This window comes from Micropterus salmoides, unplaced genomic scaffold (assembly GCF_014851395.1).
Source record: "Micropterus salmoides isolate LMB-PRFRI ecotype aquatic unplaced genomic scaffold, ASM1485139v1 Ms_hic_scaffold_5, whole genome shotgun sequence".
Taxonomy (NCBI): domain Eukaryota; kingdom Metazoa; phylum Chordata; class Actinopteri; order Centrarchiformes; family Centrarchidae; genus Micropterus; species Micropterus salmoides.
In genome coordinates this window covers 11490725-11515136 of record NW_024044237.1, presented here as the reverse complement: position 1 = coordinate 11515136, position 24412 = coordinate 11490725, and the positions used below count along the sequence as shown (strand labels likewise).

The following is a 24412-nucleotide window of genomic DNA, read 5'->3' as shown; positions in this document are numbered from 1 at the left end:
TCCTCATCAGCTCCAGGGACGCTCTTGTGTACCTGACACAGTGTTCTGACCTTTCCATCAGAGAAAGAGCTGAGCATTGACAAAAGCAAATTGACTCTGCTTGTGTCACCCAGGTGCAGTACACAGCCTACGGAGAAGTGTACCTTGACTCTAACCCAGAGTTCCAGCTGGTGATCGGTTTCCACGGTGGTCTCTACGACGCCTTGACTAAGCTGGTCCACTTTACACAGCGGGACTACGATGTTTTGGCAGGGCGCTGGACCTCGCCTGACTACAGCACATGGCCCAAGATTGGGAAGGATCCCTCTCCATTTAATTTGTACATGTTCAAGAACAACAACCCCCTCAGTGACATGCTGGATGTCAAAAATTACGTCACAGGTAGAAGATTAATATGTATTAATATGTCACACATGTTGGATACTGTATGAATATTTCTACATAATTAGCCAATTATTTGTCTCATGTTGCTGGATTTTTATTTAAAGCTGTCCATTTCCCCATGCCATTTCAAAATGTTACTTCACAGCTCACAGAAATGCACTCACCTTAGCTTGTTATGTCCTGACATTGTCCTGACAAGGTACTTTATGCAAGTAACAATGTACTACAGATGGCGCCGTAGCTGATAGCTTTGCATAACACCAGATGAGTCAGAGGCAAACACACTTTCACTCTTTTATGATAAAAAATGATTCATTTGCTACCGTGTTTAACTTTGTCATTTGGTGAATTAATTTCCCCTCCTGTCTGCTGTAGATGTGAAGAGCTGGCTGGTGATGTTTGGCTTCCAGCTCAGTAACATAATCCCTGGGTTCCCTCGACACTCGCTCTACTTTGTGGAGCCACCATACGAGCTGCAGGCCACCCAGCACTGTGAGAACGGACAGGTACGACTACTGTTCTGAAAGTATTGAATCAACAGAATGAAAGTCAATATTAACCCCATTATACTGTTTTAGCTGTTCTCATGAATGTTCATGTTAATACAGATACCAATCATATTTCCACGGCAATATTTACAAGTTGCATTTGGTTGTGTGTCAATAGATGACAGTAACTTTCAACAAAGTGACAAAGCTTTTTTCTATTTCTATTTTCATGTAGCTCATCACGGGTGTGCAGCAGGCAGCAGAGCGTCACAACCAGGCCTTCATGGCCCTGGAGGGTCGTCTCCTCAACAAGGAACGCCAAAGACGCAGGGACAAGCCCGGTCACTGGTTTGGCACCAGCACCCCAATAATAGGCCGAGGAGTAATGCTGGCTGTGAAGGAAGGCGGAGTGGTGGCTGGCGTGTCCGCATTGGCCAGTGACGATAGCCGTAAAGTGGCTCTGGTGCTTAATGGTGCCCAGTACCTCGAAGGCACCCATTACACCCAGGACGGGAAGGACTGTCACTACTTTGTGAAAGTGGGTTCGGCTGACAGTGACCTGCTGGCCCTGGGGCTTACTAACGGGCGTAAGTCATTGGAGACCGGTATCAATGTGACGGTAAGCGGCCGCTCGAGGAGAGGAGTGACTGTGGAGTTTGCAGTTCCATCGTTAGTATTGAGTGTTCGGTACGGGCTTGCTGTGGATGTGGTGGATGAAGAGAAGGTAAGACTGTTGGAGCTGGCTAGGCAGAGAGCCTTGGCTGGGGCCTGGGCCAAGGAACAGCAGCGGGCCAGGGATGGAAAGGGAGGCAGTCGCCTCTGGACGGAGGGGGAGCGACAGCAGCTCCTAACGACCGGTAGAGTTCAAGGCTACGATGGCTACTATGTACTGCCTGTGGAGCAGTATCCAGAACTGGCCGACAGCAGCAACAACATCCAGTTCCTCAGACAGAACGAGATGGGCAAGAGGTAACAGCCCACCTAAGCTTGCTTGAAGGACACTCTTCCCTCTCGCTCACTTTTACTTCTCTAGATCCAGCTCTTTTTTCCTACCCAGCCTCCTTGACCCTACTCCTTTCAAAACCCATGGAGAATTAACCAACAAATGGGGTTAATCACGGAACGCTGCAGGGACTTTTGAAAAGAATGACTTATCAGAAAACATATTGTTAATTTTACTGCCACAGGCAAAAAATTTAAAGTTTAGTCAAATGGTTCTTTTTTTGAAAAAAAAAAACTTTGAACTACTGCAAAAGCACTGAAGAACTTTGAGAACTGTTGCTTAATGAATAAGAAGATTCCCCTTTTTAAAAAAGATAGTGATATTTTCGCCCATATTTTTTGGGTCACACTGAGAGCGGCCATGACAGCTACTGAACGCACGGTGGAGTTGTACTGTGCTGGCTTCTGCGGGGAAGGCTTGTCTGTCTCTAATAGACACTTAAGGCATAGGGACCAAAGTGGAGACAAAGCCACTCCAGAGTTCAGGCATTACAACTACACATCAACAGAGGACATCATAAACAGCAACAAACAAGGCAATGTCAATGGTCGTCCAATACTATGAGTCGTCTCCCTGTCTCAGGCCTCCCATCGTCCACCACGGACCAGTCCTCTGCCGCTGAGGCAGTGCACATCCAACCAAGCAACACACAAGCTAACGGCATCCTTGAACAAATCCGAGCTGTTAATGGACTAGAATCTAGAAAATAAACTTTTTAAAAAACAAAGTCAAAAAAAGTGATGGCTATATTTGTGGACAGTGGTATCACACAGCATTGTTTATTTTGAAATGGGGAGAAGAATCATATTAATACATATGTGTCTGACTACACAGAATTCCAGGATGTTGCGTATACTGTAGATGCCGTAGTTTTGTACGTTTCAGTCGCGGTAGAATTGTGAGACTTTCACCAAGGCACTTCTGTACAGAACGATCAAACACACCACTCACAGAGTCCGGAAAACATGCTAAGTTAGTATTTATATTATTTTATTCTTTTTTATTTATTTATTCTTAGTACTATATGACAATCATGAATGAGTCACCAGTTCAATTCCAAATGAACATTAATGGATGAGTTTATTTTCTTTTGTAAAATATGTAAGAAATGTTGATTTTGTTTTTGTATTAATTTCAGTTTGCTGCCAGGGCAAATAATAGTCACTCTCAAAAAGAATAATTTATGTAATAAAGTGTTTTAAAAAAAACGGTTTATACTTTAAATAAAGTCTTTAAAACTGTGAAATCTGTTTTTTCGAAATATATTTCGATGTACAGTGTATAGACCTACCTTTATGCAGCACAGTAGAATATTGTCCAGAATATCAAGTTTTATATTTCTAAGAGGAAGTGGCTTGTAATGTGCAAAATCTTTAGCTGGTCTTACTAATCTAGAGTTTTGTGGCACTCTAATATACCATATCTACAATATCAATCCCCAGTTTGTTGTTTTTGACTGTTTTTTTGTTTGTTTGGAAGCAGAGATATTTCTGTCCTAGATCCCAACAGCAGTAGCAGTAATGGATCCCTCTCACTGTGAAGAGACTCGTGCTGGATGTCATAATGTACCAAATCAGTATTATCAAAGGATGATTCTTATACATTCACTGAAACGAGACTCTTCTGAGAACCTTATCAATAAAACATAATTGTTTACTTCAAATGAGCAATGTGTAGTTCACTTTCATCTCATGTTTGTGTTTGAAGACTATTGATGTTCTTTTTACAGTAGCAACTCCTCACCAGCTTGAATGACAGACAATTACATTTGTTGCATTTCAAGGCAATCTTTGGAGTGTTGTTGGTATACTGGAGCACTCCATTGATTAACACAAGCAGTTTTCCCCCTTTCTTTGTGAATTTTTCATCAACCTCACTGATAAGCTATAATTTTTCTCCAGTTGTTCTAAAAAGTTAATACAGACATGACATTGATGTCTTGTGGTTCTCGGACTTTTTCTTTCATGCCCCCTTTCTGTACCAAAAAAAGTCCATTCCCCCCACCCCAGCAAAAGTGGATTTCATTTGTATCCATCAATAACACATCAACACAGGTGATTGAAATAAACAAGATTCAGGTTAGCAAAATAGACTTGCTAGCATCAGAGCACTTTTGTTTATGTCACCACTTGAATCATTTTCATGCCAAGTTAAGGTTTTCTTAACACCCATGACCCGCCTGTGCTCTACACCCCCCAGTTTGAGAACCACCATCTTGCCATCTAGCATGCCATTAAGCAACTTCACACAACAACTGCTTTCCTATCTCCAAACATATTGCTTACATTTCTGAACACACAAACATAGGAGCCAATATTTTTGACACTGACTGTTCATCGATTCTGATGTGCTTTTAAGTAGCCATTACAATTACCGCTGTTAACTCCAAGTGCTTACAGATAAATGTTACTTCCTGGGGTAATTGTGCTCTATCCTCCTGAGACCCAGCCCATTGACTTATGTCCACCGTAGTGGACATTTGAGTTTCATCCCTCTCCTTTAAATCTTTTGTGCTAGTCTCTTAATTCCTGCTGTACTGTACAGAGGACATCCTGGGCTTTTCAATGATATGTTATTTGATTGGCTGGGAGGCCGGGAACCCCCTCTATCTTTCAATCCAAAATGGACGGCATAGGAACAAGCACATTTTATGGAAAGATAAGAGGTGAGTCAAATATTGTTTGTCTATGGTTTTGTTACTATGATAATCATATATTTTCTTGTTCATTAAGGTGTTAGGAATCATATATTTAGTTCTGATAGCAAATACATTATGTATCTTTTGAAAAATTTGCCATTTTATGAATGTCAACTATAGTGGACATCAGGACTATCTTCATGTAAATAATGACTCCACATTTTTATAGGAAACAGAACTGAAGCAGAAAGAATTCTTTACAAAATAGTCGAGGGAGATTCAGATTTAGAGTTGTCAGATGATGAGAGAGATGAGGATGAGTTTCAACCAGTGAGAGAAGACGGTGATGAAGAAGATGAAGATGATGCAGAAGGCTCAGTTGAAGGGACAGATGCAGACACAGAGTCAGACACAGACAGGGATGAGCAGGAAACTCGACGCCCCCTGTGGGCCAGGAGTAATATGTATGTTTGATGCAGTTCCACAATTTTAAATTTAGCTGCATTGAGTTTTTATTTATCATTTATTAATCTTTTTTTCCCTTCATATCAGATTTGCACCTGTGTTACCTGGGCTTCCTGTGTGTCAAGATGACCCTACAACACGTGCAGACTGGAGTCCAATTGAATACTTTTCACAGTACATTGACAACAAGGTCTTTGAAGATTTGGCAACATACACAAATCAAAGAGAGCTGCAAAGCAGAGGAGTGTGTATGAACACTACACCACAAGAAATAAAAATCTTCTTTGGCATTTCAGTCCACATGGCCTGCCTTGGCTATCCCAGAATTAAAATGTTTTGGGCCAAAAAAACTAAAGTGCCAGTCATAAGTAGCAAAATGTCTAGGGATAGATTCTTCAGGATAAGAAACTCCCTCAAGATTGTCAATGACCTGGCTGTAACAGAGGAAACAAAGAAGGCAGATATTCTTTGGAAAGTTAGGCCAATACTCGATCGTGTACGGCAAGGCTGTCTCAGCCTTGCAAAACCAGAGAGGGTCTGCATTGATGAGCAAATCATCCCATTCACAGGCCGTTGTCCAGTCAGGCAATATGTTCCTGGCAAGCCAAACCCTACTGGCCTAAAGGTCTTTGTCCTCGCATCCCCAAATGGTCTGATGCTTGATTTTGAAGTCTACCAAGGGAAGAATACCTTTACAGTCCAAAGGTTAGGAGTTGGAGCTGCAGCAGTTCTACGCATGGTTGAATCTGTTCCAAAAGGAAGCCACATATTCTTCGACAGGTACTTCACAACCATAGATCTATTGGATGCATTGCTGGCAAAGGGCCTTCCTGCAACTGGAACTATAATGAAGAACCGTGTCCCAAAGCTGTGCCAGCTGCCAGAAGACAAACAGTTGAAAAAAGAGGGGAGAGGAACATCAGTGTCAGTGGCCAGAAAGAGTCCTGAGCTGGCCATCACAAAATGGTTCGACAACAAACCAGTGCTCATGGCATCCACTGTACATGGGAAAGACCCAGAAGACATCTGTACCAGATGGTCCAAGAAAGAAAAGCACATGGTCCAGGTTAAAAGACCAGCAGTAATTAAGCAGTATAATGACAACATGGGTGGCGTGGATCTTTGTGATCGCATGCTTAGCTTCTATCGTATGTCAAGCAGGACCAAGAAATGGACATCGCGTGTGATCAGTCACTTCTATGATGTTGCCATCACAAACTCCTGGATACAATACAAGTCTGACAGCAAAGCTCTGCACAGAGCATCCAAGAACACACATCAGTACCTGGACTTCAAATTAGTCCTAGCTGAAGAGCTGTTGGAGAGTCCGGAACTGGATAACAGCTGGGAAGAGAGTGAGGATGAGTATGAGCCACCATCTAAAATGAGGATCCCACAACCAGAGCCATCTGTGCGCAGACTAGGAGCCATGCACATGCCTGAGATGATGGATACCAAGCATGCAGAAAGATGCAGAAATAAGGGCTGCAAGAGCAAGACGTACATGAGATGTACCAAATGCAAGATGTTCCTCTGCATTACCAAAAAGAGAAATTGCTTCCAGGACTATCACCACTAACAAAGAACATACTAAGAACAAAATGAAGAGTGAAGAAAAACTAGATTGGATTCAGTTTGACAGAAGAAATAAATCCCCAAAAAATCAGTTTCACATTAGTTCTATGTTCATTGTTCAAATAACTCAAGGATTAAAGGGGACCAATAAAAGGATTGAATAGTAAAGATATATTTGCAAAATGTAAGGAAAAGTGTTCAAGAATGATAAATGTGTCTATTTTATAATCAAAATGTCTGCATTCTTGTATAATAGTCAATTTACAGCCCAAAATGTATGTATTCTTAGTTAAAAAAACTCTATAATCTGGTAAAATTTGTATCTACCAAATGTGTCTGTTTTCGTACTCAAATGATCCTGTCGTCTACTACAGTGGACATGCTGTAAAATAAAAATAAAAATAAAAATAAAAATGTGTGAATTGTAGGATGGTTTTTTAACCCTGAACAGGTCTGGAATCACAAAAAATATGATTAGGAAAAAAAATATTTTCCTTGGTTCTCAGGAGGATATACTATTGAATTTGACATGCCACGTCCCCTTTCGGCAGAAGAGGTTCAAGTGTCTATAATCAATGTTTTTGTATTAATAATGCATCAAATGACTATATACTGAGGAAGTTCCCCACAGCTCAGATCTTTTTACTGTGTCAAGCTGTTGTTTTGGTTGTACAGCCTTCACCTTCACAGTTTTGTTTCACTCTCACAGCTCTCATAGATTGCTCGCAGGCTGATTTTTTCAGTGTATAAGCTCTAAAAACACACTCTATGCTGACTGCAGCACCAAACAGCAGGCAGATGAAGTTACAGTGACTAGCTGGTGAACATAGCTGTTCCCTCAGGAATTGGTAAAGACCAAAGATTGCGAACAGGAGAGTGAAGATTGGACTTAAGTTCCCCAAGAGGACACAAAGGATTTCAAATTAATGTCAATGTCCCAATCTACTAGATGTGTAAATACAAGACTGTAACACGCCACATCCAATGTGTCAGTGTTCATAGTTTGCTTCCATTGCCTCAAAGTGGCCAGTTAAAATCATTTAATGCAGATTTAGCTAAAAGTGGCAGTATACGCTACATCTAAATCCTGTATTTTACGTGAGTAAAACTTCAGAATTACCAGTGAGAAAGCGTACTTAAAAGTATCAAATATGTATGAATGAGCCCTGTCAGTGTTAACATCTATGCAGTTGTTGTAGTTGTTTAGGGTGGGTTCATTTTAATCTTTCGTATCGGCCTATTGTTGGGCAGTTTAATGTATCATTTTATAAACTTCTCCTTTAAGGTAGGTAAAATCTTAATCTGAAAATGAACTGTACCTGTAAGATAAATGTAGTGAAGCAAAAAGAGCATTTCCCTCTAAATTGTAGTGGAGTAAAAGTATTAAGTAGCATAAAATGTTACATGTACATGTTTTTCAAAGCCATGCAGTGCTAGAGTATAAACTAATTAATACTTTCCACTACCTTTAAAAGGTGCTGTGCATTATGAAGCAATGCCACATCCAGTCACTTATTCTCTTTTCACTTGCGTGTAATTTTGTCTCTCTATGTAGCTTTACTTTTGTGAAACAGTGTTAATGCATCAGAAGGCAGCCATGCTGCAACAAACGTCCTGCACTAGCAACTGTGTTATAAATAGTTGAAGAGATCTGACCCATCCGGCTAGCCCCCCCAACAGCTACAGTATACTGATCTATATTCCCTCCTCTCCTTTAACCTCCCACACACAAACGCTTTAATGCCCCAGAGAAACACAAATGACAAAGCTTCACATTTCATGGGAATAAATTATTTTAATGCAAGATTTCTCATGTAAAGCAAAAAGGCATTTAGTAACAGGTCATTTGGTTTCTTCTGTTAAGCAATCATGTTTTTTGGTTTTTTTCATATTTTCTTTTTTTTTTCTCCAAGGTGTGTAATAAAAATAATATTGGAATCATTTTTCATATCAAGATCACCATGAAAAAAACACTGAGGCCACTGAATGTCAACAGTAATCAAACATAAATCACTGTCATCTTTAAAAATGCATTTCGTTTATTGTCATATGATTTCACTTACATATGTCGGCAAAAAACAGATTCTGTGCAAATAAAAAGGGATACATTTCAAGCATTAGCTTCTTAAGAGTGCCCCATGGCTCATTAGCAGCCAGGGTCTTGGTGGCCTTTGGGGTATGGAGGGTTCAGGATAAGGGGTCATTCCTTGGCAAAGGGAAGTAGCACAGCTGAAGGGGGGTTAGGGAGGGCTGGAGTTGGTTGAGAGGGCAGGCAGGAGTAGTGTCTTAAAGAGGTAATCGTCATAAAGTGCCAAAGAGCCTCACACTAGATGAGCCTGAGATCCAAATATACTGTATGTGTGTGTGTGTGTGTGTAATTGTGGATCTACCTTGGTGTGTGTGTGCACGTCCATGCCTGTTGTATGTTGGTGTAAGATTACAGTGAAGAACCTCACACTAGATGAGCCTGAGATCCGAGTATACAGTATGTGTGTTATCGGTAATTGTGGATCTACATTGGTGTGTGTGCATCTGTGCTGTTGTATGTTGGTGTAAGATTACAGTGCAGAGCGTGAGATTCAGGTTATGTTTAGAAGCTCAGTTAAAAGCTGCTACAGAATAGTCCCTGGACAGGGTCAGTCAGTCTGTAAGTCAGTCAGTGCTGAGGGCTTCACATCACGATAGAGGAAGTGGCTCTGGGAAGAGACGTCCATTGAGGCGTTTATTTATAGACAGGCAAAAGACTTTTTAGAGGAAATGGAGGGGTGGTTTTAAGGGAGTGCAAGGTTTAAGGCAGATGGGGGAAAGGGTGATGGGGTTCCAGGCACAGAAATGGGGGGCATGGGGTTAATGGGAGTGAACAGTTGGGGAGTATGTTATGTCAGCATGTCCCAGAGACAGCAACAACACAGAGCTGTCCAGCAGGCTGTCAGGCATGTGTCTCCTGTGTCGTCTCTTCTCCTGTCTTCCACCACGTACACTAGAGGGAGAAAGGGAGTGAAGTGCAGAAGGAAAGAAGAGCGGAGGCGAAAAGGGTTGACAAGGTAATATAGAGAAGAAGGGGGGAATAGGAAGACAATTTAAAGCAAGCAATTAGTGACACATTTTTAAAAATTGTATAAAACCAGAGATAATTCTCAGAATTACTGCGTCAAGTCTTCAGCAGTGAGCTCAAGTGTAACCATGGCTGCTCTGATTTTCTTCTAATTACGTTCATCATGGGAGGACTATTACCACGGTAATGCCATAGCAGCCCAGAGCCATGATCAGACAGCGTTACAGCTGAGTAACACTCGCGCTGCTTTGAGGCATCCTTAAACCAATGAAATAAGAGCTTTCAGAACTACACACCTCCACGCCCCGACAGCACATTTTCCTTTCACTTCACACCTGCAGCAGTCGCTTTATGTCCCCTTCAGTCAATATATCTAAATAAGTCATGTGAAAGGATAAAGTTACCCATATGTGAGCGTTACCACCTGTCCCAAACAAATTCAGAAGTCAAACAACAGGCCTGAATGAATACATCTTGACTTCCTTGTGTTTGTGATTAATCATTCATGTGGAGGTACAACAGTCATCCAGCTTTTAACAACCAGGTGCAGTGACTAATGACATATGTGAGTGTGTTACCAAGGTGACCTGTTCCTGGTCAATAGATAAAGTGACGCTAGCTGACTACTTATGCTGAGCTCTGATAATGATATGAAAGAAGTGGTTAATGATTGGCCAATATTTAATAATAGTGTCTCTATCAAAATGACTCAGCGCAGAAATCTCAATAGCAGAACACACTCCTTTGATCTGCCAGAAGACGCTTATCTAAAGCCAGTTACACGAGCAGCAACACCTCACTGCTCACTTTAATACATAAAAAGGTGTTAACTGTGTTCTCTGCAAGCAGGGCTGTTCTCTTTGCATATTCATTTGGATTATTTTACAATGACATGTGTGCTTTTAGTTTCACAGCTTGTGCTACACTCTGTTCTGGATGCTCATTTGGGAGGTGCTACTGCATTAACACACCTTTTATTTTAAACCTGGCTTGACTTCACACTTTAAAATCCTTAATTGCTTACTCTACATACTGGCAGGTTTTGCACTTTTGCAGTCCCTCTTGCTGAAACAAGTCATTCATGAAATAATTAGTCAACAGATTAATGCACAACTCTTTTAGTAATCGATTCATCATTTAAGTAATTTCTTTAGCAGAAAAGTCAACATTTGATGGTTCCAGCAGGTTATGAGGATGTTCTGCTTGTCACTACAGTCAAGTAAATATATTTGTGTTTTGGGCTGTATGACAAATAAAAAAGCTATTTTAAGACCTCACTTAGGGCTTTAAAAAACTGTGATGGGCATTTTTCACTACTTTATAAACCAAACAAAAATGAAAGGCAGACTAATTGATCATGAAAATGATAGGCCTTTTTCACAGTAGCACAGGTGTTACTGATACCATTACAGTGTTTTATTCAAGTGTCCCAATCCTCCAAAATATATTCTACTGAATGAATATGAATATGCATGCAAAATAAAACATCTAATTGATTTTGAAAACAACATGTGAAGGTCCTTTCAATATAAATTACTTTTCAGTTTCTGAATCACAGCAAAGGATTTCCACCACCTTTGTTCAGATTGTCTTGCTAGAGAAATATCATATAATGAAGAGAGCCCAGCTCAGTGCTACTGTGGTAAAAGACAAATGTCTTTACAGTAGTCAATACGAACTCAAATATTATTATTAATGTTAATAAAATATTCTGCATTCTAAAACTTAGTTTAAGATACAATATGCAATCTTTCCACATTTTTGTTTAAAAATGACTACATCTAAGTATCCAGTATTTGTTTTGTTGAGTTAGATACATACATTATCCCAAATGTTTCAAACATTTTTCAAACCCAGAGAAATCTGTAATTTTAATCCTGGTAATGGTGCGTTTCATTTGTTTGCCTGTCCATGACGTCATATCACATTCATCAGCGCCAAAAATCATAAGAGTGATATACTGACTCTTTATTCAGTTTTAAGGCACATTTTTATGATATACCTTTTAGATCTTGGTGGTTTCTAACTACATATTTTAACTGGATGACGGATTTTACTCATCGGATGTCTGGATCTTACGGAGAAACAAGCTGAGCAAACGTTAGTGGCAGCTGGGGTTCGCAGTGTCCAGTATCTGCCAAACAAACAACGATTTTTTACATGAAACTGCTTTATTCAGTGTTTTTACCAGTTTAATCACTGGGTCCATTTGTTTTGGACAGGAGGAGACCTATGTGGATAACTCCCGGTAAAAACCTCCTGAATAATGAACACTGAAGGAATCCTGACAAGGAGAAGCTGACCGCGATGTAGGCAATGGTGTGGTAGACAACAGCTCTCATGATCCCACGTTACTATACAACATCAAGCTACATCTTTTGTTACTGTTTTGATGCGGCAGAAAACTACATACTGTGCATTTAAGTAAAAGTATTGTCAGAATACTAATAATACTGTACATACTTGAATCAACCTCTGTTGTGAGTCTCTGTGTTACCACTCACCTGTGTTTTTGGGAGCTTCCCCGTACATAGGCCCAGAAGGGGGTCCCCCCTGCCAGCCAAATTGTGGTTGTTCAGGGTACCCTTGATATGGAGGCTGTCCTGGGCCGGGATAAGGACCTCCTGGGCCGGGATAAGGACCTCCTGGGCCGGGATAAGGACCTCCAGGGCCAGGATAAGGACCTCCAGGGCCCATCGGTCCGGCAGGGTAGTTAGGGTAAGCTGGATTAGGCTGCTCCATGTTCACAGGGTATCCCTGAGGAGGATACCCCTGAGGTGGGTAGCCTTGTGGAGGTGGGCCCTGAGCTGGGTAGCCAGGAGCAGTGGGGCCACTGCCTGGGTATGGAGGGGGCTGCTCAAAATTCATCTTTGCGTTGAACAATCACCTAAGTAACAAGAAAATAAGAGTGATGGCGTAAATAATGGCACTTTTCTCATGTTAATAAGTCGGCTATGTGTAAACATTACAATCAAGACAGGCAGATTATGTGTGTCCTATGTTTTCAAAAATAGTGTGCCACATATTAGAACTTAATGCAATTAGTTTTTCTGCTTTTATGCAGACATACCTGTAGATGGACATACTGTAGATAATGTATAATAAAAAATTCCACATACTTCAAATACACTCATACAGCCATTCCCTAAAATATGGGCAAACCTGCATGTCTGTCACATTATGCACTACCTCTCCCAGAAAATTGACACAATTGTATTTCAAGTATGTGATGCTCACCCGTAGCAATTAACAGGTGCTGGCAATATAGAAATCACTCTTTGCACCAGTCAAAATGGAGAAAAGCTTGACTCAACCTATGTGTTGTGTGTACTACACTGAGCATGGACAAAAGAAAGACGAGAAAAGAGTTGCCTGCGGATTTGAGAACCAAAATTTTGGAAAAGCATGGACAATCTCAAGGCTACATCTCAAGAGATCTTAATGTTCCTGTGTGCACTGAGCTCAACATTGGCCCATGGCACTGTAGCTAACTGGAGGTGGGTGAAAGAGAAAAATTGCTGAAAGATTGCAACGAAGGATTGTTCGAATGGTGGATAAAGAACCTTGATCAGCTTCTAAACAAATTCAGTCTGACCTGCAGACACAGGGTACAACAGTGTCAGCTCGCACTATCCGTCAACATCTGAATGAAAAGGGAGGACCCCGCTGCTGACATTTGGAGTTCTTTGTGGAAAGTCTCAGATTTGGCTTTTTTTGTTGTAGTTTAAATGCAAACAAAATAAATAAACATGACAATTTTCTGGGAGAAGTAGTGCATTATGTCACGGGACATGCAGGAATGCCCATATTTTTGCCATGACTAAGAGTATAAGAAAGGTGTGAAGGCCTTCTTAAACATATAGTTTAATTATAATGCATTCAGAATACAGACTTTTCTTACTACAACAATAGCAGTAGTTATTAAAATGGCTAAAACAAATGTATTTTCAAACAAAGAAAATATTTAGGCCTAATTTGCTGAGGATCTTATGACATATGTTCTTATACTGTGAAGAACAACAATCCTTCATATTTATAGATGTAAATGCACCATAATACTATTTTGAACAAGATTAGAAAAACTTTTTAAAAATCTAAGGCCCCATCCACACTACTCCGTTTTTGTTTAAAAACAGAGCTTTAAAATTAATACAATCTCCATGCACACCAGCATTTTAGCTGCATATCAGAGCTGATCTCTGTCTACATTAAAATGACTGAAAACGCACATCTATTGGCCGTTCACGTACACTGGGCATGCTTGTGCCGGTGTAAACATGAACCAGATGGTCTATTCCGTAGTTACAGAAGATTTGGAGAGAGAATAAAGTAATGCAGACAAAGGACCACGGCAGATTTTTTTTGCATGGACCAATAACGAGCTGGAACGGTTACTGAATGTAGCATGGGAGTTAAAAGCAGCTGTGGCGGCAGAAAACAGACTGGGAGTCGCCGCAAAGTAAATATGTGCTACTTACACGGTACAAATATTTTAATAAAAATACCAAAACTATAACTCTCTCAGTACCGTTGTGTTTCTGCTTTACATGACTTATAAGACCCAATCATAGATCCAAATGTGAGCGTCTGTGATCGTTTCTAAAGTTCTCCGTTTTTGTCCATCCGCTTTAAAACACTCCGGATTTTTAAAACAAAAAATGTGGTCGGCAGCGTTTTCAAACTTCTTTGTTTTAGGCCTTCACTTTCGGCGTTTTAGTCTGGACGGAAGGTGTAAACGTAGCAAAAGGTCTCCGTTTTAAAATGAGTAGTGCAGATGGGGCTTAAGTAAGTGAGTGTGTGTCTGCATGTGTGTGTTTAGTTCAGCCTCTAGTGTCACATTAGGCAATGAGCTCCTCTGGGTCCCGATATAAGAACACAACATTTTCAGACAGGCACAAAAATGATGCAACCATTTCCCAGAGCAGAAAAGTAAATAGCATAAAGTTGTTATCCCTAATCCCTAAAAATATACCTCCTGGTGTTTCATGCCTTTGCAGTGTCATATGGAAAACAACCATGGCCTCCACTGCCACACAGGAAAAAACAAGCACTGCTTATTATTGTACGCTTTGTTGAGGTTGCCTTATGAATCGATAGTCAATCCCAACCCGTATTGGCCCTGCCAGAGATAAGCACCATTACAGTATTGTTCACACAGACTTTACAAAATAAGGAGTCAGTTTCACAGAGTGCAGGGTGAGGCTGATCAAATGAACAATGGGAAAGAGGAGGAGGGAAAGACAGCAGTGACAACACAGGCCTGCACTGGCTGTATTTTCACACCTGGTTTTCCTCTTTACTCAGAAACACAACCCACACAAACATGAAATGTGTCATGTCAAATTATCAACATCACACATTCACAGTTTCCGTGTGATGCGAAAGTAGAACAAAAGGAAGATAAATTATGAAACCATTCCTTTTCATGCATGCTGTTGTGCCCATACATGAACTGTGTCAATTTGTAGGCTGTTTAGAAAGTACAATAAATGTTTGTGATTAGCTTAATGTCTAGAGGTTATTTGTTCCACTCTAGACTTGTGAGAAGGAAGTGCATTTACCATTACCATTTACCATGTCTGATAAGGCAAATCTGGGTCCATCACAACACTCACGCTAGCCTTCGTGACTGGATTGGCTCATGTAGAACATCCATAACAAAGGAAAGTGGGCCAGATGGAAAACTGCACCTCTGCTAGGCCTCCCAGGATTCCTCTGTCCCGTCGTATGTGTACACTATAAACAACTAAATAGCACTCCAATTCCTTTCTGCTCATCTTCACAGCAAGTATTCCAATGCCTTTATTTACACTTACACCAACATTGTATTTATTCAAAGTATAACATGTGTTTTGTATCTCTTTGACTACCTAATTTGGTAATAATATTAACAAGTTTAAGGGTGGCTCTTGGGTGGTGTTGTACCTTTTAAAAAGATTAAATTCATACGAATTTCCAAATACCATAAGATTAAATAGACCAATGGGGAAATTGATAGAATACAACAGCTAGACTAATGTTTTACTCAGTCACAATTACTACTTCCTGCTTTAACATCAGCAATAAGCTTCTCTGTGCAGTGCTTTTCAAAAGATGGCTGGACATTTCATTACCTGAATGTGTTCTTAAAGCTACTGACAGATGGCAAAGCCTCTGTAACTATGGTTACCATGCTCCAGGAGGAACAGAACGATCCCTGATGATTTGTTTTTGTTGTACCTTTAAGCAGCCGAGATTTGCCTGTTAACAGGGAGGCTACTTTGATGGCTGTCAAACCTTTGTTCCAGCTCACATGTGACAAGAGGTTGTTGAATTACTGGCTAAAGGCTGAGAAAGAGCTTTTTTTTCCCCCAAAGGGAACTTACCAATAATCAGTAATCTGATAACAACAACTATTTCTACTGCATCAAAGTTCACCTTGAGGGTCACATGGCCTTTATTGTATCCATATAAATCTGCACCAGTCTTTGTTATCAGATTAAGTTTTGAGTACAGGAGATTTACAGGTCTTGACTCGTATGAAAGCTTGCACAGTATGTTTACTGTATGAGTGTATGTTCATATGCATGTGTGTTATTTGTTTTTCCGCCTGTTGGACTGCAAGCATAAGTGAGTGAGCTCAGACAAACAGTATCAGTGATAATAAAGACATACAGATGGACAGTGCTCCTGAAACATCTGATTCTACAGTATTAAAACCCTCTAAACCTAATGGCATTGCATATAATGACATGGAGTAAACAGACAGTCAGTTCACTAACAAGTTATTATGTGTTGTTATAAAGGCAGCAATAAACAATTTACAACAAAATAACTGGTAAAAGGTATTAACCTAAATCAAAACAATACCTCTGCAGACTAAGGACCTATGGAGAGGAAGAAGGAGATCAGGAGGCAGGACAGAGAAAGGGGTGGGGGGGTGGGGGGGATGCAGGATACGAGAGCGAAGAAGAGGAGTCAGGACGTGTGGGTATTTATGGAAATGCTGGCGATGATGTGGTTGATGTGTGGTCCCGCTCCTGAAACTCTGCTAATTAGCACCACATCGTGGATTTATGTCCGTCTTTAGATATAACACTGTGACTCTGTGGACATTTGCACTTAAAACACTTAGGCTACTGGGAGCTACATTACTGCAGTTATCACTGTTTAAACTAAAACTGATCAATGAACAGTAATCCTTCATATTGTAGTTGCACTGATTGGAACATTCCTATCGTAGTTATCATAGGCCTACTGGAGATAATGTGAATATTTCTGAGTGAGGATGACTGTGGTGCAGCTGAAACAAATAGGCCTAAATGTAGTTTAAAGTGAATTTTATTACCTGCTGATAGTCTGAATGTGTTTTGACAGCATTAATAAAATACGAAATAAGCAAGATTGTATTAATGTAAAGTAGACGTCTAAAACTTTACAGTCAGTTTGAACCAACAGACACATTTTCCACTGCAAAAAATAATTAATAGACTAACCAACTGGGTGTGACTGTGACTTTACAATCACAGGTTCATGAGTAAACTGTGTCTTATATTTGGTCTATAGTCGACCTATTTTCATAATCAGGTACCCAATTGCCACCGGCATTTTGTCCCGTCGGGTTACAACTTAATAAATATAGACTTTCCGTTTAAAATTTAATCTAATGGGATTTAGGAGAATTCCAGCACTTTCATTCATTAAGGAAATTCCAGTCTGGTAAGCCTAAATGATGAATGAGCAACACTGTATAGAAAGTACTAATGGTAACGTATCGATCCTTCCTTAAAACAGATGATCTGCCGTTATTTACCCTTTGCTATGGTGAATCATAATATCGGAGCTCCATTGATTATGGCTTTTTTTCATCCCCGTGCACACTCTTCTATCAGGCTCAACATACTCAGAGTTGATTGAACTTATTCTGATCAGCTGTTCTGGAACTGAAAATCTGAGTTTCCCACCTCAGGCTCAATCAACTCTGAGCTCAGGGATAAGCTCAGAGTTTGTTAAGCCTGCTTTCTGAAACAGGGCCCAGGTCTAGATCTGTTATCCAGTCTTGGGCTGCCAAGCCATATGAATCTAGGTTGTTTGATTATTTGTTTGTCCAAATACAGTTTCTTGGCAGTGAAAATTAATTTCTCACGTTAAGGCCTCCCTTTCTTCTTTCCCCTTCTCCATCAGATTTAAACAATTTAAACAACTAAAAAAATCAGGTTACCACCACAGAAACCGGAGGCTCATGGGTAAACAGAGGGCATTCCTCACAAGATGGCACCCCACATCTCAAAATGCAACACAGAATGACATACCTTCACATTTCCTATAGAGACTGGTCATGTACCGCTCCACCTTTTGCTATCTGGAGGCAGGTAATGTGGGTGAGTTTTCAGTAATTATTGATAGACAGTCTTTTCACCACTACTTGAGCACATTTTATGGCATGAATGGATTTTTCATTTCACGGCTTTATGAAGTTAATTTATAACAATGTTTGGAACATTTGTGAGTGTGTTGTTTTTTGAAGTGTTGACAAGTTCTCAAAAGTAAGTTGAACAACCACCTGTTCAGTGCCTGCGGATTTTAATATCAAAATACTGGCACAGCTGCTGCAGCTGAATGAATCGGGCAAACATTGTCATAAGAAGAAAAATCTAAGCAACACATTCATTTAATGGCATACAAAAATGTAATTTTAGTCAGACCTACCTGCCTGCTCTAATGATGCGGCGTTGATATTACAAGTTATTACACGCGATAAACATATGTCCACTATGTTGGGTCATTGATCCACTTGGACAGGAGATCAACCTTAATCATTAAGCAATCAAATGTTTGGTTAGCATGAAATGAAGGCATACTCTTGTCAAGGCTATAATACAAACACACCTCAAATTGCCTTGACATCTACATGATATTTGGTTTTCCATCCCCTAGACAGGGGCTCGGCCATGACCTTTTACATTGTACCTATAGGTAGGGCTGGGTGATGTAGCCAAAAATGTTATCACGATAAAAACATTTCATACAACATATCAATAATTATCATGATAAATGTCAAATCATTATTTCTTTTGAGTTTAAAGGCTGAAGAAACCAGATGGTTAATTATTTGGTTAAACTTTTCTTTAAGGTCAGAATGTGACAAACACTTGATGCCAAACAGTGGATCATTTCACAAATCTGACGAAGAACATTCAAAACTATTATGATAAAATCTTAATTATATTAAACAAATATGATTAGTAAATCTTTTTTCAGTCCCTTTTCCTGAACAAAATAAATATTTAAATAGAATTTGCTAATGTGTAAGTGATTGAAATTAATTGAACCAAATATTAATTGACGATATATTTAACATTTATTATATATTGTTATGGAGGAAAATTATATTGCAATGATTATCATTACTGCCCAGCCCTACCAATAGGCTATGTGCCTTAAACAGGAAATGCATTGCAGCCTACAATTCAAATTAACCATGTTATGTCAACTTTAAGGTAATATATCAGTTAGAAATATTACACATTAACACAATACGTGCTTAGTTTTGTCCCTTAAAGCATGCCGTATGTGAAACGGAAGAAAGGGGATGTTGGCATAGTTTACACAAAAAGAGCTTCATTTAATTGAGATTATGAAGACAGAGCTAGTTAGACTGCGTCTCTGCAGCCTGGCAACCTTTGTTTAACCTTTGTCTCAACGTCTAGAGACATCACAAGACAAAGGCTGAGTGTATCACTTCTATGAAGACACCCCACTGGATTTAATTAGAAACACACACACACACACACACACACACACACACACAGTCACGACAAACTGATACAACACACAATCTATAATTCACAGTACAGTGACCAAAGTCTTTGTCGCTACAAACTCATTTACATTTAGCCTCATAACATTCGGCTATTAAGCTAGTTTATTCGCCGAAAACTGCAATTTTAGCTTTATTGGTATTAGAAGCCTTTTATTATTGGTAAGTTAGTAACTTAGTCATGTTAGGTTTCCACAACGGCTTTCCGACATTAGACTACGTTTTCAACATAACGTTTAAGAAAAATAGGCGACTAACAGAGGCCGCACAGAAGTGGCACCTGCAGGCCACATCCCGCTGTTCGGTGCTGCATTCATGATGACTAGGCTGATAAACACATAAAAATAAGAGTTACAGACATGTGTGGACCTCCTACCTTTGAATAAATAGTATCGCTGTTTCTTGTAAAAGGCAGGAAGGTCTATTCAGAGGGAAATTCTTCTGTCTTCAGTGTTTATTACCGTTTTCACCGCAATGAACGACCCTCTCGTGTCCAAAAACCGGTGCGTATCTAGTTTGTGGACGTGACGTCGTTTGAAGGGTACAGCACGGGGAGTGCTGGTGGGCAACAAAACACGGGATTGGTTGCTGCCACAGCGGCTGACACAGCGTCCAATCACAAACCAGAGCGATGACCAGAGGGACGGCAGGAGAAAAGCATGACTCCTGATCATCTGACGATATAAAAGATTGAACAGACCTACATCTTCGTGCCACTGACGAAATAAATACGGGGGCAGAGAATAGCTGAGATGAGTGACTAATAAATATTAAGCATGGATTAGTGACCTCGTTTTTTTCGCTCCTGGAAATAGATTTTTTTTTACAGTCTTATGGAAACTTAGAAGCTCGTACACGATATGAAAAATTCGCTCTTATTATATTTTTGGAAAAATCTACGTCATTGTGTTTTTATTCACCTTAATACTGCAGAGCAGTTTTGGTAAGGTGCATTACTGGTTTTCTCCCAGCAGATGTCAGACTATTCCCATTCTGTTCTTCCCTGAAGTTACTGTGTCGTCTGGTACTGTAATAAACAGGCAATGAGATGTTAAACTGTTGTGTTGATATGTAGGCTAATATATTTGCCAATGTCTGTGTTTTATTTCTGTCGTCGGAAATTATCAGCATCACACTCAGAGAAAGGTCTTCTACTCTAGAGTCAGCATATGAAGAGCATTTAAGTTAACTGATTTAAAAAAACAAAAAAAACAAACAGCATTTTGACAGGTTTGCTTCTCATTTTTTAAACCAAAAAAGACTAACGATAAACAATTTATTAAAATAGCAATGATATAAAGATATGGTAGACAAAGTTCAGCTGTCATTTAAAGGAAAGCTTTCAACAAAGGAAGTGAATACCATACACCCATCGCCAACCGCTTATCCTGCATACAGGGTCGCGGGAGGCTTCCATGTAATTGTAACGTGTGTGTACAGCCTACATCTGAGTGAGTGAGTCTGCTCAGTTCCTGTTATGACAAGAAAGAGCTGTGCCGCAGGGCCAACCTGCACACTGCTGAGTTTTAACTAAGTGTCAGTGTCTGTGCTCTTTAGGGGGCAGTAACACAGCTCCCAGACAGTAAAGTACACGTGCACACACATGCAAACACATGCATATACAGTAAGCAAGTGCGTGTACATACTGTACTCAGCACATAAAAGACAGTGGCAGAAGAAAGGTTAAGATCATTTACTTAAATAAAAGTAGCAATAGCTGTAAAATACTCTATTACAAGCAAAAGTCCTGCATTCACAATGTTACTTAAAGAAATGCAGCAGAATGGAATCTGTAAGTGTTTAGTTATTATATAATACTGGATAACAAATACTGAGCAGTAAGCACTATAATGTTTAAGCAGGTTGAGGTGGAGTTGTATTACATATGGCTGGGTATAGTTAATCTATAACAAAGCACCATTACATGATGTTACTGTTTTTAAGTATATTATTAATCTGTAAAGTACCCATGCGTATGTACCACACACACATACAATGGGTGGTAGAGTTGGGAGACAGGATTGTGAAACATCATCTCAGTTCCTCCATCAGACATGACATTACATGAGTACAGTATGAATATAGCATACCAGCAGCCAGCCAGCATGACAGCTGCCACTGACACTGGAACTTTAAAGGAAATGGTCTCTATTCTGCAAGACAATACCAGGCCAACATGTCATATAGCTTGCACGAGTATGTACAATTGGTAGCCTATATCAAGAGGCAGAGTTGCAGACCAGTGGTGCCCCAGAGAAACAAGGACCTCACCTTTGATATATATGTATATACACACCAAGCTATGTTTACAGCTAGTAAGTAATGCATGGGAAAGATGTTGGGGAAAGGTACTATTACTGGTGACACATTACACAATAGCCTGGCAGCAGATGTTAAAAGAGTGATCTGAGGCATGGCAGAGATTCTGCAACAAACAGCAAATGCACAGCTTTATCCTAAGATCGTGCCAAATACATGGCTTAAAGACCTTCATTATATTGTCTTTTGTTGCAAACACCTACAGGTGCTTAACAGGTTAACGCTAATGATGAAATACACTTGCACATGATGTAATCCAAGAAACTACTTACAGCTTGCATCTCAGATTTAATTTCAACGTGCAGCAGGGATCTAGGAATTGAATATTATTTTACTGGTGTACGCTGTAAAACAGTTGGCTGAATTCCTGCAATGTAAATATTTGAGTGAATGTAATATAAATTTAAGTTTGTGAATGTGTGTTCATGCATGAGTAAAATATGTGGCCCACTTCAGCCCCTGTCCTCCCTCCGTCATGATAGATGTGACCAAGCAGGCCGCGTGTTTGAGTGTCTGTTTACATCGTCACCTCGGCAATGCAGGCCGATCCTGTACCCGTGGCTTCAACAGGAGCGGCTGACAAAAATAGAGCCTCATCAACCAGTTCAACTCTTCCCAACCCTCTTACCAGGAAAGTGGAAGGGGAGCGGGGGGGATCAAAACCATCAATCAGACCATTGACTGGATCTCCACAAACCAAAATGAAGCCTTTCATGTCAGAAGTAAGCAGACCCTTGGGACACATTTGCACTTGATAAATATTTATTCATTTGGATTAACTGTGCTTAACTGCAGTTAAACAGTTTTTTTTTAATTATGACCATGTTTACGTCTGAAATATGTGAAATCATATTTTCACAATATAACACTATGGAAGTTTGTAAAATGCCTCACATTTCAAGACAAAAAGATAAGACTTGACAAATGTATGTTTGCAGACACTTTTGGCTCTTGGTCTGTGATCGATCCCTATTACATGCCCAGTGATAAACACATTAGCAAAGATCTCCCACTCTGACCAATGGACTACAAAAATATCTTGACGTGATCTCATTTACAAATTCAAATGACCAATGGAAATCGTACGTTGGAAATTATGTGCAGGTGTGATTGCAATGATTGTGTCCAAAGATTGCAGTGAGAGCCAATTCTGGTTTCAAAATTTACAAGACATTTATATCAAATTTATGTGGCAAGTAATCATGTTGTACATATATAATTTATTTCCACTACAAAGACAGAGTGGCAGTCATGCTTTTGTGCAGATCAATAAGGGAGGCTGATTTGGCATTAATACACTGGTGGGGGTTTTTGTCCAAAGTGAGCACACTTTTCAGTCATGAGAGAACTATTTTGAGCTAGAGATTCAACAATCTCCTAACCTTATAATATGCCTTATGTTGATAGCATTTGTCTCCATTGGTTTTCATTGGTCCAAGCTTGATGGGTCAGTAGGCCTATTGAGAAAGGCAAAATAATTTATTGTAGACAATGTGTTGAGTAGTTAATTATGTGATAGATGGTCATCTCTATATAGATTTGGTGTTCAATGATCAATAAAAGTGCTCCTCACTGTGTCACCAAAATCTTGTGCAAATGTGTGTAGGTGTGTGTATGCACAAGAACAATGAGGTTTGTGGAGTACATTCCAGTATCATTTTCAGTTTCATATCTCCCAGATAGGAAATCCCTCAAAACTACACGACGGGAGCTTGTGGCATTTTACAGTCACCTGGCACCTGGTCTTGTTTTCACGTGCCCCTTGGCACATTTTTCAAACGCAGCCGAGTGCCCACCCTGATGTTATGAAGTTATCCTATCATTATGCTCTGCAATGGGTCCCATCTGCCTTTGTTACAGGGCACAGCAGGTTTACTTTGCATGCTCTTGGAAGAATTGCAATGGACCAAATACTGACCACATTTTTAAACCTGATGGGAATCAATAAATCAGAGCCTCCTGGCTGAAAGTTCATAGCTTTAGCGCAATGCAAAGTCATTGTATCTGCAAGGACATAGGACACAAACAGCTGAGCGGACTGATCCACATCACTAACTTGCACATGACGCACAGCGACCTGCTTATCTGTTCTCACTTGAAAACTGCACTGAAGATTTAAAAGCCCTTCTAGGGATGGGCATTGGAAAGTAGCACTAGCTATAAATGCTGTGTTGCATTGCATTGGAATTTGTTTCTACAATTGTCTATATTTATAGCATCTGTCCCTATCAAATAAACATGATACACCTTGAACTCACTAACAGCTTTAAAACACAGATTGTGGGGCTATCAGTGCTGAAAAAAACATTCATATTGTTGTCAGTAAATCTGAGATAATTGCCTGGTCAAATACCATAAAGTGGCAAGCCCCTCCCCCACAGAGCGGTTTCAATACGTCTGGCCTTTGGACAGCAGCTGCCCTCATTCCTTAAAACCAGGCCTACTCCTATGTTGAGCCTTCCTAATCTGGAGATCAGTGTCTGTGACAAACATGCATACCTAGCCCTGACCCTGGTAACAGCGTGAGAGTCTGAATTTAGTGTACACTACAAGATCATAATATTTAAACAGTTCCGCTTTGCTATATACACACACACACACACGATATTTATATGTAATAGTAATAAATTAAAGTTACATTAATGACTAAATTAGGCTTTTTTCACAATTGTGTTATCAGTGTGTG

General features: G+C 40.0%; 2 protein-coding genes across 5 annotated transcripts in view; one reads left to right on the top strand and one right to left on the bottom strand.

Moving 5' to 3' along the window:
* Window positions 1-3529, top strand: part of tenm2 (teneurin transmembrane protein 2) — a 108171-nt gene extending 104642 nt beyond the window's left edge. For 2 of the 3 annotated variants that reach the window (XM_038700124.1, XM_038700125.1), the window contains exons 31-33: window positions 114-381; window positions 760-890; window positions 1108-1845. In XM_038700124.1, the coding sequence (XP_038556052.1) occupies window positions 114-381; window positions 760-890; window positions 1108-1845 (1137 nt within the window). Of the gene's footprint in view, window positions 1-113; window positions 382-759; window positions 891-1107 lie in introns of all 3 variants that reach the window. The other variant, XM_038700123.1, reaches the window with a different exon arrangement.
* A 4799-nt stretch (window positions 3530-8328) lies between these two features.
* Window positions 8329-19923, bottom strand: LOC119888995 (cysteine-rich and transmembrane domain-containing protein 1-like). 2 transcript variants are annotated; one of them, XM_038699824.1, is made up of 4 exons: window positions 19784-19923; window positions 12113-12495; window positions 9905-9981; window positions 9435-9533 (listed from the first exon to the last, which is right to left on the bottom strand). In XM_038699824.1, the coding sequence occupies exons 2-3, from the start codon at window positions 12474-12476 to the stop codon at window positions 9938-9940; spliced, it is 408 nt and encodes a 135-aa protein (XP_038555752.1). In that variant the 5' UTR covers window positions 12477-12495; window positions 19784-19923; the 3' UTR covers window positions 9435-9533; window positions 9905-9937. The 2 variants fall into 2 exon arrangements, with proteins under 2 accessions (XP_038555751.1, XP_038555752.1); XM_038699823.1 differs by lacking the exon at window positions 9905-9981 and having other exon boundaries at window positions 8329-9533.
* Between the last annotated feature and the right edge of the window lie 4489 nt (window positions 19924-24412).